Below are 16,281 nucleotides of genomic sequence, written 5' to 3'. Positions count from 1 at the left end.
GGGTTGTAGTACTGTTAACATCTTGTGCCCATGTCATGTCAGGTCATGCTTATGGGACCTGTAACACTTGGTAGCATATTGCAGGGCGAACGTGTTTGACTGTGGTGGGGGGTGTGCCTATTCGTACATGACGTATATTGTTTGGGGCATCTCAACCCCATTAATGGTGCATGTGGACATATTTGTTTTTGTCAATGTACCATTGCTATCTACAGATGTATGGCCATATGTATATGTATATATTTCTAGCTATTTACATATATATCTACAGATATAGATATGTTGTATCTGTTAAGATATTAATATATTTACACACACACATACATCAAGATGTTGGTATACATTCCTGTACTGTTGCAAGACTAGGCTGGATGTTATGTTTCTGAATACATCAGATTTATGTATATCTGGCATGGCTTAGTTGTAAATCATGTTGTCTATGGTGTGCAGGGTCCTGCATTTGAGCCTTGCAGTAGTTGTTTATTTTGATTAGGCTCCAGAGCCATGGACAAGTGTAAGGTGGTCCACACAGCCTATCTAGACCTTGCCAAGGCCTTTGACACCATCCTCCACTCTGAAACCTATTAAGCTGGGCATTAATCCCTACATCACCCAGTGGGTTGCTAACTGGCTTACTGATAGAACCCACACTGTAAACGTAGCCGACTCCAAATCCAGCTCCAGACAAGTGACAAGTGGAGTACATCAGGGTTCAGTCCTGTGACCGCTCTTGTTTGGCATCTACTTCTCTGAAATACAGGCCAACACTAAGGGACTCTGGATAACAAAGTTTGCAGATGACTACAAACTGGGAGCCATTATTGAATCCTCAAATGATGTGGATACTCTACAAAAGGGCCTTACAGAAAGAGATGCTTGGTGTCAGAGCCATGGGCTCAGGCTAAATGCCAAGAAATGTATAGTTATCCCCTTTGGGAAAAAACATGTATCCATGAATTACCATATAGGTGGCAGTACACTAAACACCGAAAGTTTGATAAGAGACTTAGGGACACAGGTGGACAGTGGTCTCACCTTGGATAACCACATCGCCACAACAGTCAGGAAATCCTTCTATGTAGCACACCTCATCACTAAGGGCTTTTCATCCAGAAAAAATGAGGTCATTGTCCCACTGTACTCATCCCTCATTAGACCCATTATAGAATACAATGCCCCATTTGGTATGTACCTCTCAAGACATCTGCAACAACTGGAAAGGCCACAGAAATACCTCACTGAAAGAATCAAAGGCCTAAAGCAGATGCCCTACGCTGACCGCCTTAAAAAACTTCAGCTATACTCTGCCACATATCGTCTACTCAGAGGCGATCTTTGCTTAACATACAAGGCCATGTCAAACCCAGAGCTGTTGGACATGCTACACTTAAAGAAATCCCAATCCCTCAGAGCCACACGCTCCAGGGATCTAAACCTTGTCATCACAACAAACAAGACATGCTGGTGGGATAGGTTCCTGACCCAGAGACTCCCCAGACTCTGGAATAGATTGCCCATACATGTCAAGCAGAGTGCCTCTTTGGTCCTCTTCAAAAGGAACCTTGACGATTGGATGGGAGAAAGGAAATTCACCCCGGGGATCACGTCAGTTGCCCTGCTAGACAGGGGTTCAGGGAAGTAAATAGTGTGGGAAGAAATAGCCAGGGAATTGTTATGGCTAGGTTTGTATAGGCCCTAAGGCTGATAGCCTAGTACCAACCTATGAACCTATGAAGCTATGTTGCTGGGCAGAACACAGGCTATTGGATATAGAGTGATTAAGGCACTTTAAAGCAGTTGTAGGCCAGTTTGCCCATGTTTGCACAGTGGTAAGCAATTCTAACTTCCGGTTACAGTTTCTTACACTCAGTTAGCTTCTACATTGCTTCACATGTGTAGGCACTGCTTACCCCTCCGCCAACTCACTTAAACATGCTTACTAGTGCTTACATATGCTTACTACTGCTTAATTGTGCTTAAACCTGCTTACTAGTGCCTTATTCATTATGACGCTGACACTTCACATGTGCATTTCCTGCACTACTCCATTTCATAAATATATGTTATGTAGGGGGTTTTGCAACAAAAATATTGGTTATAATGTGCTTTGCCATGTAAAATAGACTGTGCTGCAGTGAGACTCGACCCGGGAACTCTTGCTCATTAGGTGAATGCTCTGCACACTACACTATTGCTGAACTGCTTCATTTGCATATATCTTCCTTGTTATCCTCTTCAGCCTTTTAAGCTGCTTTAACCGTAGCTAAGTGATAGGCACACTCGTGCAACTACAGTTAGCTGTACTTGGATTTTTAAAAGACAATGAAGGGGTTTCTTCACTTAATTTTTATGTACTGTTGCTGTTGTACACATGGGTAACTATTGGTGGGGATATGCTGGCACCTATGAGCGGTGTCGCTCATTTTTTACCACTTTCTGCTGCTCTACATTGCAGGGGCATGTTTATTTTGAGAGCTCTGCTCTCAGACATGCCCCCTGCACTCATACATGCTCCGTGTAAGCCTAGGAGCTCGGGCAGCGTGCCTTATTAATAGGCATGGTGTGCTGCCGTTCTGCTCCTAAACGGGTGCTTCCATGCAGGACTAAGCTAGTCCTGCATGGAAGTTTAGTAAATCTGGGGGATATTGTCACTTGTCAGAGGAAACGTTAGATCACATGTGTGTGGATGAAAGGCTAAAGTTTAGTCAGCGTTTAGTGCCTTCAGATGAATCAGGCTGCTGCTGAAACATTCAAAGGTGATCGATGTAACTTTGTTGACTTTTATAATTGCTACAACTGAATCTAACTCAGATGAATGTGGAAACTGAAGAGAGCCTGACAGAGATTTTTACTAGACAATAACAAATAAATCTAGACCTTCTGCCAAAATGTATCATATTGTACTCCTGTGAAATTATTACAGCCTTTTTAATGTAAAACTGAAATTATATTTCAAACGCTATAAGAAAGCCTTTTGGATATGGTAGTGGAGTGACTATCCAGTATAAGTTTGCATACATTTATTTGAATTATGTTAAAATTATGCATGCAGTTCCATGAACATTATTAGGTCCATAGACAATCACATTCCAGACTGTAGATCTAGGACAAGACTGAATACCACCAATACTCAGAATGTCTTCAGAAAAACAGAAAAAAAAAAAAAACATCATCTCCTTATAATGAGGTGTGAGCATTTTAAGCCAGCTTTGGAGTGGTTTGTTAAAGTATTTCTTAAGTTCCACAGGTCCAGGAATTATAAGCAAATTATATACCTTCTCTGTCAATATAACTGATTTTCTGAAAAGGATGGAGGGAGGAATAATGCAAGGGCTACAGCAAGCACCATCAGCCCACTCGACATGATATATGCAAAACAGGATTTAGATGTTTTTTCTGAATATTAGCGGTATTGCTAAGCAGTGACATGCAGACTTATGGCATGAGCACTGAATGCTGGCAGCTGTCTTTCACTCGTTCTATCCTGCTCTGTTATATTAACATTTGTGTTAGTACGTTTTGTGCTAGGGCTTTGCATACGTGTCTACTGTGATGCTGTAAAGAACATAGTGCAACATATGCACAAGGATCTTGGGTAGTATTCAAATGAATAAAACAAGCAGCTTTGTTTCTGGCCCAGTAACTCAGACAAGGAGACAGGATGACAAAAAAACATGCTGTGTTGGATGTCTTTTATTTACATTAATTGATAAAATGGTTGTCAGTAATTTTGGTCCATGTTGAGAAGGCTTACTTAGTGAAAATTCAAGAACAGCTGCCAGAAGAGTTCCAGCTATTTAGATGCATCATATAAGTCTGCCATCTTTCTCCATTCTTATTTGCCTTGTTACTATGATCCATTGTCAGTGACAATAAGGAATACTGGAATAAGTAAAGTAACCATTTGTTAACTATATGAACCAGCTGAAATCACAATCTCTTTATAGGGATGACCTGGAAGCAATGTCTGGTTAAGTTTATTGCTCACAGTCATACGGTAAGCAAAATGAGGCTATAGGAAGCAAACCCAGGGCTGCTGTGCAGTCCAGTTCTAGCAGCGCACTGTCTGAAACATCCTCACTTCATTTCTTTAGAAGTATAAAGATGGGGAGGTTCACACATAAAAATAATGCTGCCTAACCCCATAGGGATATGGCAACATTATGAGAGATACAGCGTGAAGCGGTAGCGTTGTTGCCTCACAGCAAGAGGTTGTCCTGTTTGATTTTCATGTGGAGTCTGCATGTCCTCCCCATGGTCGAGTGGTCTCTGAAAGACATGTGTCAATGGGCATGCCTTCGCTGAAGGTTGGGCATCGGGCTGGCAACTTGGCACCATAAAAAAATCCACTGCCAATCATTAGCGGACCAGAGTTCCACTGTGGTGACCCTTAACCAGGAAAAGCCAAAAAGAAAGAAGATGAGAGATACAGCGTAAGACTGGTTAGCTGCTGGTCTACAATGTTAATTTATTTAATTTGTGAGCTTTAACACAGAGGGTCGAGATTATGCTGGAACTGACAATTTCTGAGACTATGGGGATATGACAGCATGATATACTTAAATGTCTACATAATGAAGATGGTAGAGCACTCATTTAAGACTGACGGTGGAGAAGTGTTAGGGAAGATCAAGAGTATGCTTAATAGGTGGAAAGCTTTTTCCACTGGGAACTGATCCAAGTGCCACAGTTCTATGTGTTGACACAGTTAGTTTATGTGGCTAATGTATGTTGTGGGTATCACTGGGAGAGTATTTAAAGTGAGTTAAGCAAGAGATGATGATGTTGTTATGGAAGGGCTGAAGACCAAGCAGTTCATTAGACTTTATAGGCAGTTACTAGTCTTTCAGTCCACAGGACCATTGTGGAGCCTAGCCACAGTTCCCAGTTGCCACCAAACACTGTCTGGTCAAGTGACTTGCTCAAGGTCAGACAGTAGACAAATAACTGCTGAGGGAATCAAACCCTATATCACATGAAGTAGAGCTCACCACTAAGGGTAATATATAATTCTAAACCATGGGATGGGTAAAGCTAATCTAACACCAAATGCAATAAGTTAATTCAAGCACCAAAAATGGCTATTGTCTAGGCTTAAAATGCCCAAAAAGGCAGCTAGCATAATATTTACCTGTGTTCCATGAACTTCTGACTTAATCCTCTGTGCCAACTGCCAGACTTATTGGTAATGGTGAACATCCTTGAGAGACTGTGGATTGCAAATATCAACATTCATATGACTGTAGTGCAGCTGCACTAGTCATGAGACATGTTGGTAGGGAATGCTGATTAGATTAAATGAAAGGTGCTAAGGAAATGGCTGTGCTTACGTAATGGATGCAGATATTCTGGCAGTTATTTGTGGGAGACAAGGGACATAGATTAAAACAGGCTCTATTGGATGAGTTACATTGCCTGTTCCAAAAAGAGCAGTTTGAGCAGTAGTCCAGATAGGTTCCCTCACTAAGTGCAACAAAAGCATATGTTAGAGGGGGCATTCCATATTCTGGCATTGGAGCAAAGAGAAGAGGAAATTAGATTGTGGCATCAGTTGATAAAGAGTAAGGATGAGGTAGGTTCTGATAAAGTGCAGGGTAATTACAGGCTGAAATAAACAATGATGTGGTATAATAATGTCCTAGTTAGTCAGGCAAGAGAGCTAAAATGGATATAAGTTATCATGACAGAAATACCAGAATGAAGAAGAGGAATAAACAAGTATTGGGATGGGGAGGTACATTTAGGTTCATAGGTTCATAGGTTCATACTAGGCTATCTGCCCTAGGGCATTTATAAGCCTAGCCAGAGTGTGTTTGGCTTTCACCACCCATTTTAAATTAATTTTGCTATGCCCTTTTTCGAGGTTAGTATACTGTGCCTCTGTCTAACAGTGACACAGAAGTGATACCTGGGGTAAACCTACGATCTCCCATCCACTCATCAAGATTCCTCTTGAAGAGAGTCAATAAGGGACTCTGCCTAACCTGGACTGGGATTTTATTCCAGAGTGAAGGGAGCCTCTGGGTTATGAATCTGTCCCTCCAGCATGTCCTATTTATTTCAGTGCTGAGGTTCAAGTCTCTCGAGCGCGAAGCTCGATGGGATTTGGATTTTCTGAGGTGCAGCATGTACATTAATTCTGGGTTGGACATGGCTTTATACGTCAGGCACAGATCGCCTCTGAGCAGGCAATATGCCACTGAGTAGAGCTGGAGTTTCTTTAATCGGGCAGCATAAGGCATCTGTTTGAGCCCTTTGATCCTCTTGGTGAGGTACTCTTGGGGTCTTTCCAGTTGCTGCAGGTGTCTGGTAAGGTACATCCCAAAAGGGGCATTGTACTCAATTATGGGCCTGATGAGGGATGAGTAAAGACGCACGATGACCTCCCCTGATCTAGATGTGAATCCCTTCATGATTAGGTGGGCTATATAAAATGTTTTTCTAACCACTTTGGCCACGTGATTGTCAAATGAGAGATTGCTATCAACTTGGGTCCCTAATTACTTCTTCTGTACTTAATGGATTACCACCTGTGTGATAATTTGTGGGCACTTTGTTTTTGCCAAAGGAATCTAGGTAAAGTGTGCAAAATATTACAGTGAATAAAAATCAAAACCAGATTAAAGAATAAACGCTCTTTGGGGAGGATTGTTTGAGTCAGAGACTTCCAGGCATAACTGGGCAAAGAATGAACAGATAATAGTACCAGAACCGACACAGCTGCAGGTAAAATGCAAGTAAAAAAGTTTAATACATAAAAATAAATAAAACAGAGTAAGTGCTTTCACGGTATGCTATCACCGCTTCATCAGACTGATTACAAAATACATCCAAAGCACTTATATAGCAAATAAAATAAATCAATCAATTAAGAGACCATTCGTGTTCTTAAAGGAACCAAGACAAAAATATATACAAGCAAGATAATAGAGTGTAGATATATATATATATATATATATATATATATATATATATATATATATATATATATATATATATATAGTATAAACATTCTTATAATCAATGCTTCAGAGGTCTAGCCTTCAAAAATGGTTTAAGGGAGACAACTTCATTGAGACCTGGTGCTTTGTCAGCATTTAAAGACAGAATCCACTTTTGTTCAGCGGATTCTGTCAGGTTCCTAATGTCCCCCGCTCTTAAATTCTCACAAATAATCTCAAGTACTAAGAACCTAAAACTATGGTCTGCTCCATGATTAGGTATATGCTTAGCAAGGGCATTAGTATCTTTTCTGTTTCTGATATCTCTTTGATGTTCCAAAATCCTATCTTTCAACTGTCTATTACTCATTCCTATATAAAAAGCATGACAATAAATACAATAACTAAAATAAATGATATTTTGGGTCCTACAATCAGCATAAAAGTCTGTTTCTACCCTACAATGCATACTAGGATGTATATAATTAAAACCTGCATGAATAAATTTGCATGCTGCACAATTCCTACATTTAAAAGTACCATTCCTATATGATGTCAAAACCTTATTACAAGCCAAATTATTATAATATAAATGCCTTGTTAATGATTTATTGTTCTTAAAAGAAAAATGTGGAACCTTATCTATGACATTTTTTAATTCGTCCACAGTATCCAAGATATCCCAATTCCTTTTAATAATATCACAAACACTGTATACATCAGAAGAATATGTTAAGGGGAATCTAATCAATCCTTTCCCTTCGTGTGTGTGAGCACCTTCAGTACAAGGTGTATCAGCATAACAGGGCCTACATTTGCCCTCTCTTTCCTTAAAAGCATTGGACATGCATTTCTTAATATCTTGTTCTTTATATCCTCTGTCTAAAGACTCCATTTTCAGGGACTCAAGCGCTGTTACTAATTGTTCATTATTGTTATGGTGTCTTATGACTATAGATTTGCCCTTTAATAACATTGCGGGTAACATGCCTAGGGTGCATACTGCTCCTATGTAGTAAGTTATTCTTTCTGGTAGGTTTCCTATAAATACTAGTTGCTAAATGAATTAACTCAGTTTTCTTCATCATGACGTCAAGGAATTTGATTTCATCACACGAATATTTAAACGTGAAACCTCTGTACTTTTTTCTTTGAAATTCATGAAACCCATTTATAGTGGCACTGATATATATTTCTTAGAAAAATGAAGCTGAGCTCTGGAAACTAAACCTATGATAGTTATGTATAATTTTTACTCACTGAGACATCGCCTTACATTTTTAATACATGTACACTAAAGAAGACAACTGAAAGTATTATACATAATAAATGTAATATAAGTTATGATGAATGAATGGAATTTCTTAATAGACAAAATTTTATGATCTCATCATCAGAAGTCAGGACTGTTTTTTTCCCTGCCTATTTACTATGTGGAAGGCATGCTCATTTTCAAAGTATTTATAAAAAAAATATTTTGTTATTCATCTGTTAACTGTAGAAAAATAAGAATTATTTTGTTAATGCTATCAATAAAATATTAATTTGTTTTCAGCCTAGGTGCAGTTTCTGATGTTACAGCTGCAGGAATTATTGGGACCGGAACTCACAATACCGGTATCCAGCATGGCATTCTTGGAACACAGGTAAAAAAATATATCATAATAAGATATCATCATATCATCTATTCTGTACATCATATGGTATAAACTAATTAACTGCTGCAGTATTTTAAATCATGATGTAATTATCCATGTTTGAAATCTAACTATGCCAGTTCATTGCTGAATCTCTGAACAGTCTAAATAGAGACCTGTGTAGGAAAAGCATACAGAAATTTGAGAAAAATATTCAAAAGCCAGAACAGTAAAACAGATTATGCAGTAAAAGAAGTCACCCCTGCCATATTGTACCTGAGTATATATATATATATATATATATATATATATATATATATATATATATATAGATATATAGATAGATATAGATATATAGATAGATATAGATAGATAGATAGATATAGATAGATAGATAGATATAGATATATAGATAGATATAGATATATAGATAGATATAGATATAGATATATAGATTATAGACATGTATGTATATAAATATATGTATGTATATATTTATATACATATAAATATATATATATATATATATATATATATATATATATATATGTGTGTGTGTGTGTGTATATGGATATGGATGTAGATATATATATATATATATATAAATATATATATATATATATATATATATATATATATATATATAAATAATGATTTATATATATATATATATATATATATATATATATATATATATATATAATGATTTATATATATAACATGGTTTTATTTAATTATTGTACAATGTTTACTTTTATTACTCTTCTGTTTATCTATTTTTTTTTAATTTGTTCTTTCTGTTATTTTTTTGGGGGGCTCCCCCTCCTCCGGGTCTCTGCTGAAAAGGGCCACCGACCCAGTCAGTCTAACCTGGTAAACAAATATAAAATAAATAAATAAATAAAACATATATATAAATATATATATATATATATATATATATATATATATATATATATATATATATATATACATAGATATATAGATAGATAGATTTTTTTTAGTTAAACTAGCCATAGTTTACAGTATAGAAAGCTTACCATGAATCATGACATAGCATGGAAATATTTCCCGTTATTTTAACATGACTGTCAGTTATTTCATCGTGTATACAAAATATTAAAAGACAAAACTAAAGAAGTATACATTTTATTCAGCTTGAATGGTAAAAGTAGCAGAGAAAAAGCATACTTTGAAAAAAATTTAACCAGAACATTAACTGCTTCTATATGAGAATAAAAACTTGTTTTATCAATTTAGTTTGCTTATAGATGGATTAATACATTTTTTGGTGACCTACATTAGCTTCATTCCACCATTTTTTTCAATTGTTCTTTTGTAAAGAATTACTTCCAGATCTGATGCTTGAGTGACTATAGTCAGTTCCACTGCTTGTCACAATCCCCGAAAAATGCTTTCACATCTGAAAATGAATTTGCTTTGATGGTTTCTGTATTTCTTTGAGGTTTCAAAAACCATTATTTTTTGAGATCATGCTGATTTCATTCAGTTTTTATTCACTGGTTTTATGTAATGCCTTTGTTAATAAATGTATCTATGGCAGATGTTTTACACATTTTGGCTGTTGGAATATGTTTTCAATTTTGATTTTCTTTTTTTATTTTAAAATGATGAGATGTGTTAACTTGGCTTTATCACAGCAAAATATTCCATCTTAAAATATCAAAATGTATATATTTTCTGAATATTTTGTGCTATTTGACATCTCCATTCATTTGCCTATGACAATCTTTTTATTAATAACTTGCTTATATTTATTATTGAACCAACACTGAAGAGGAAATTTAAACTATCAGCACTAACATTACTCTCCTTCAATCTTTTTCATGGGTTTATACATACCTACTAGGCTGTTGATCTGTGAGGATCTTAAGAATCCCAGTCTTGCATTCAAATGGTAGGTAATAGTCCTTTTGTGTATGAATAGCCCAGATATAGGCAGAACAACTATCTATTAGGGCATTTAATTGTTGCCTCAATCCATGGGGGATATAGGTTCATAGGTAAATACTAGATTAACTGCCTTTGTGGGTCATTTTAAACCTGGCCAATTTCCATTTTTGTGCTCAACTTAACCTACCCATTTGGTTAGAGATTGGCCTTACCCATCCCATGGTTGATAATTATATATTACTCCTAATGAGGATAACTGGGACCATAATATAAATAATTTGAGAGAACTCATGCATGGGATAAAGCATTTAGGAACTGCCTCTGCAATTACTAGTACAGGGAACAGTCATTGGGTGAATTTTCTGCTTCCTATCCATAGATGTAAGTTGTGCTTGAATATGAACAGGGATGAATTTTGTTTTATGTTGATGGGTAGTCTGTTCCAGAACAGCAGTATGTTCTCCAAGATATACCTGTTCCTCCAAACTGTTCTGTTGATGTTGTTTAAGATGTTAGATTCCTAGACTGAGTATTTATAGTGCCAATTGACTTGTTGATGTGCAGTAGATCCATCAGTAATGGGTGAGAGGATGCCTTGTATGCCAAAAGCAGGTCACCTCTTAGCAGTTTTCAGCATACAGTGTAGAGTGGCAGGGCTTGACTCAGTCCATATAGGGCATGTTGTTTAGGCCTTGTATCCTTTTATTAAGGTATCTCTGTGGGCATTCCATTTGTTGCATGTGTCTGGAAAGATATATGGCAAAGGAGGCATTATATTCAATGGTTGGCCTAATAAGGGCAATGACATCCCTAGATCTAGACACAATCCCTTTTTTATAAGCTATACAATATGAAACCACTTTCTTACAGTAATGGACACATGTTAGCCAAAAGTTAAGTCTCTTTCCACATAAATTCCCAAATTTAGAAAAACTGGGTCAACTCTTAGGGGTGCAATGTCAATGCAGTGGTTCTTTGGGGTAGATGGCTTCCTAAATGATATATAATGCATTTTTTGGCATTTAGTTTCAGTCCATGAGTTTGGCACCAGTTATATATTTGGGACAGACTTTCCTGCAAGATGACTACATTATTTAGATGCAATGGCTGCTCCTAGTTTGCAGTCATCTGCAAACTGAGTCAGCCAGGGTCCTTTGTTATTGGTTTGACTGTAGCTGTCTCCATTAACTTGGTACAAAACTTGTATGGAGACTGAGACTGAACAGTGTTGTTAGGGGTGTGACTTAATCATACTTATGGTTTCCCATCCATTCATCCAAATTATGATTTAACATAGTAAGAGAAGTAATTTATTTTATGCTCAGTTATAAATAATAAATATCTCTCCAATGTCTTCTATTTTTTTTGCAAAAGAGACTGAGATCCCTTGAGTGCGTGTTCACTCTAACTACTGGATTTGCAAATGTTTAATAGGTCTGATAAATAGGGACTGACTCCATATGCAATATAGAGGTTGTCACTTAGAAGCCTGTATGTTACAGAGGAGAGGGACAAGGCTTTGAGATGGTCTATATATTTATGCAATTTAGGCCCTCGATTTATTTTAGTGAGTAACTGTTGTGGTTGAGCCAGTCATGACAAATGTATGGACAGATGCATACAAAATGAGACAGTATATTCAATGACTAGCATGATGACAGACAAGGACAGTGGCATGCTACACTCCTGGATTTGGATGGAATACCTGTAGATATAAGCTGTGTAGTGAAAAGACTTCCTTACAATAGTGGCTACATGGTGATCTAGAGACACTCCTCATTTCCTCGTCTGTCCCACAGTGTGCATCCTACCACCCATCTTAGGCACTTTATCTCCATCACCTCTAGCTTTCATAACTGCTCTGCCATCACCATCCAGGTATTTGTACCATACATTTGTACTAGTCTTACCACTGTTTTGTTCACCTTATTTTTCACATTTTTTTGGTATTCTTCTATTAAAAACAACCCCTTACACGTTGTGGTCCTACAGCCCCTCTGATTCTAGCTTTAACCTCCTTATTCAGATTTACCTTTTCCTCAGTCACCTCTCTCAGATGTCTGTAGCTATTAACTTCTTCGCCTATTTTCTGTTATTTCTCAATTTTCAGCTTCTTCTAATTTCACCCATTTTGCTGCCAGGACAACTGTGTTGTCTGTAATCAATTTAATCCTATATGCCTTCAATTTTGCATTCTGTTCTCCTATCATTTGCTGATGTTCTTAATCAGATTGTGCCTGTAATGCTACATCGTCTGCATAGAGCAGCTTTGTTGATCTGTTCCATCTATTCTGTCTACCAATGTAGTCCATTTCCAATATGAACAGCAGTAAGTGCAGAGCTGAACACTGATGCCCCCCCCCCCCACTAGGAGACCCTCTGTGAGTCCAAACACTGCTCATACATATGTAATTGGGTCCTTGTACATAACCTACAATAATATGGTAAATGTTTATGGACCTCAGATCATTCCAGGACTGCCAAAATCAGCTTTCTTGTGATCTTGTCACATGCTCTATACAAGTCTAGGAATGTTCAGTTGGAATCTTTCTACATCCCTAAATTCTTCTCCACTACCTGTCTAACTGCAAATATCAGGTTGGTTGTGTTGCATCCTGATCTGAGTCTGAACTGTTCAAATCATCCTACTTTCTTTTACTCGGCATATTCATCAGTCATGTTTTCTAGCACTTTTGTACAATGTGACATGCGTTTGAGACCTCTCTGTTTCCCAAAGTTGTGAATGTCCCCCTTGTTCTTCTACCCTGGCACTATAATGTTTATTCTCCAGTCATCTGGGATACACCTTTCTCTCCATACTTCTTTGATTACCTTCTGCAGTTGTTTCTCCCGTAAATCATCCTACATCTTGAATATGACTGCTGTGACCTCAGCTGAACATGCTGGTTTCCCTGACTTAATTTTTCTTATTGCCGTTCTTACTTCTCCTAGGGTTAGGTGTTCTTCCTCTATCATTGTAGGCCATGAGGGAGGAAGTACCATTTCTGTGAGGTGTTCCTCAGTCAGAAGCTGCAGGGAGTATATATTCCATCTATCCTTGATGTCCTGTGGACTGGTGAGCGGGTTGTTGCTGTCACCCTTTATGTAGGTTGTCTAATGACTAGATTCTTTATCTTTCTGTCTTTTTCCTTGTAGCCTGGAAGAGTTGCTTTGTACCATCTGCTAAGTCACTTTCCAGAAGCTAGTAGAGTGTCTCTGATGCCTTGTTCACCCTTTATGTAGGTTGTCTAATGACTAGATTCTTTATCTTTCTGTCTTTTTCCTTGTAGCCTGGAAGAGTTGCTTTGTGCCATCTGCTAAGTCACTTTCCAGAAGCTAGTAGAGTGCCTCTGATGCCTTGTTCTTTGTTAATCCAACTGCCATCAACATGAAGTGCAGGTTGTGATCCATGTTCTCCTATCCAGAGGATACTGTGCACCACAGTAGGTGCTTAAGTTGCTGATCTATAAAATTATTCCCTGATAGGTGCTACCTAGAGTCTGTGCTGCTGCCCACAATTCTATTCAATTCTTTAGATAAGTTTGAGGTGCAAACAGCCAGCATGTTTTGGAAGGTGGGAGGAACGGGAAAGGGTTATTTTCATTTTCTCATTCCTAACTCCATAATTTGAACTAAACATAACTTTCATTTATTCTTCACCTTCTTTTATTGCCCCCTGCCACTTTCTTGTCACCATCTCTCAAATATAGTATGTATATCCATCCAAATTCCATATATGAACTGGCCTGCGATCAGGATCAAACCTTCTACCTTAAGCATAGGAGGCAAAGACCTTAACTTAATGCCATTTTGCACCTATGTGGCTATTTCCATTGTGCATAGTATTTGTCAGTAAAGGATTTCACACAAGCAGTGGGGTCATCAAGATGGAAGGGGGACTTGAATTTAGCCAGCGTATCACTCAGCTTTACCAGGTTAGCCTTGGCAAATTCTATGAACACTAAAGAAGTGGGTGATGATTCTGGCTTCAGTCTTAAGGTGAATGTGAATGAACTATGGTCTGATTCATCCAGGAAGGAAGTTACAGTCTGCACCATACTGGTAAGGACCAAGTCCAGTATTTTATTGCCCCAGCTGGGAAGTGGAATAACTGGTCCAGAGAGTTGGTACTGATGAAGTCCAGAAAGCTCACTTACATGACCAAAGTTCTTCAAAACTTCAGTTATCAGAAAGCACAGACTGCAGAAATCCTTTCCCTGCGAAAGGAACCACTTCACCACCATGGTAAACTTTGCCTTTCTTCAATGTAGTGTGATCTCAGAGTTGGAATATTTAAGTAGGGGTGGTGTGGCTGGCAATGCCCCCACATGGAGGGTGTGGGGGTTGAAGCCCCCCCACTTTTGTGGGTTTAGTTTTGGTCTGTGTAGGTTTTTTCTTGTGGTGGTAAAGTGGTTCCTTTCACAGGGAAAGGATTTCTGCAGTCTGTGCTTTTGGATAACTGAAGTTTTGAAGAACTTTGATCATGTAAGTGAGCTTCGATTAACTGTAATGTTGATGGGTCGAAGTAGACCCATAGATATAGTGGATATAAAAAGTTTACACATCACTGTTAAAATGCCAGGTTTCTCTGATATAAAATAATGAGACCACAATAAATCATTTCAAAACTTTTCCCACCTTTAATGTGATCTATAGCCTGTACAATTCAATTGAAAAACAAACAAATCTGTTAGGGAAAAAATATAAAAAATAGAACATTTACAATACACTGGTTGCATAATTTTGCACACCCTTAAACTAATACTTTGTTGTGTTTGCACACCTTTAAACTAATACTTTGTTGAAGCACCTTTTGATTTAATTATAGCATTCAGTCTTCGTGGGTATACACCTGCTATCAATTAAAGTGACTCTGATTAACCCCAAACAAAGTTCATCTGTCCTAGTAGGATTTTCCTGACATTTCCTCAGTTGCCTGCTACTGCAAAAGCCATGGTTCACAGAGAGCTTACAAAGCATCAAAGGGATCTCATTGTTGATAGGTATCAGTCAGGAGAAGGGTACAAAAAATTTCCACAGCATTGGATATACCATGGAACACAGTGAAAACAATCATCAAAAAGTGGAGAAAATATGGGACAACAGTGTTGTTGCAAAGAACTGGACGTCCTTCCAAAATTAATGAAAAACAAGACAAAAACTGGTCAGGGAGACTGCCAAGAGACCTACAGCAACTCTGAAGTTGCTACAGGAATTTCTAGCAAGTACTGGTTGTGTACTACATGTGACAATGATCTCCAGTATTCTCCATATGTCTGGACTATGGGGTAGGGTTGCAAGACAGAAGCCTGTTCTTACACAGAAAAACATCAAGGACCAGCTAAAATTTGCAAAACAATACATCAAGACTCCCAAAAGCATGTGGGAAAATGTGTTATGGTCTGATGACATCAAGGTTGAACTTTTTGGTCAGAATTCCAAAAGGTATGTTTGGCGCAAAAACAACACTTCACGTCACCAAAAGAACACCATCCACACGGTGAAGCATGATGGTGGCAGTATAATGCTTTTGGGTTGCTTTTCTTCAGCTGGAACTGTGGTTTTAGTATAACGTGTAAGGAATTATGAACAGTTCCAGATATCAGTCACTTTTGACCCAAAACCTTCAGGTATCTGCTAGAAAGCTGAAGATGAAGAAGAATTTCACCTTTCAACATGACAATGACACCAAGCATACATCCAACTCAACAAAGGAATGACTTGACTAGAAGAAAATTAAAGTTTTGGAATGGCCCAGCCAGAGCCCCAGACCTAAATTCAATAAAAAA

The 16,281-nt window shown here is 37.8% G+C and overlaps 1 protein-coding gene across 1 annotated transcript in view; it reads left to right on the top strand.

The window, feature by feature from the left end:
• The window catches only part of LOC122794891 (L-gulonolactone oxidase-like), a 1,553,580-nt gene that overhangs the window by 575,636 nt on the left and 961,663 nt on the right, over positions 1 to 16,281 (top strand). The window contains exon 5 of the mRNA XM_044063489.1: positions 8,497 to 8,587. Coding sequence (XP_043919424.1) covers positions 8,497 to 8,587 — 91 coding nt within the window. The remainder of the gene's footprint in view (positions 1 to 8,496; positions 8,588 to 16,281) is intronic.

Source organism: Protopterus annectens, chromosome 2.part1 (assembly GCF_019279795.1).
Source record: "Protopterus annectens isolate FY-2018-M chromosome 2.part1, PAN1.0, whole genome shotgun sequence".
Lineage (NCBI taxonomy): Eukaryota > Metazoa > Chordata > Ceratodontiformes > Protopteridae > Protopterus > Protopterus annectens.
Note: the sequence above shows the minus strand (reverse complement) of the source record. Positions and strands in the feature narration are given on the sequence as shown.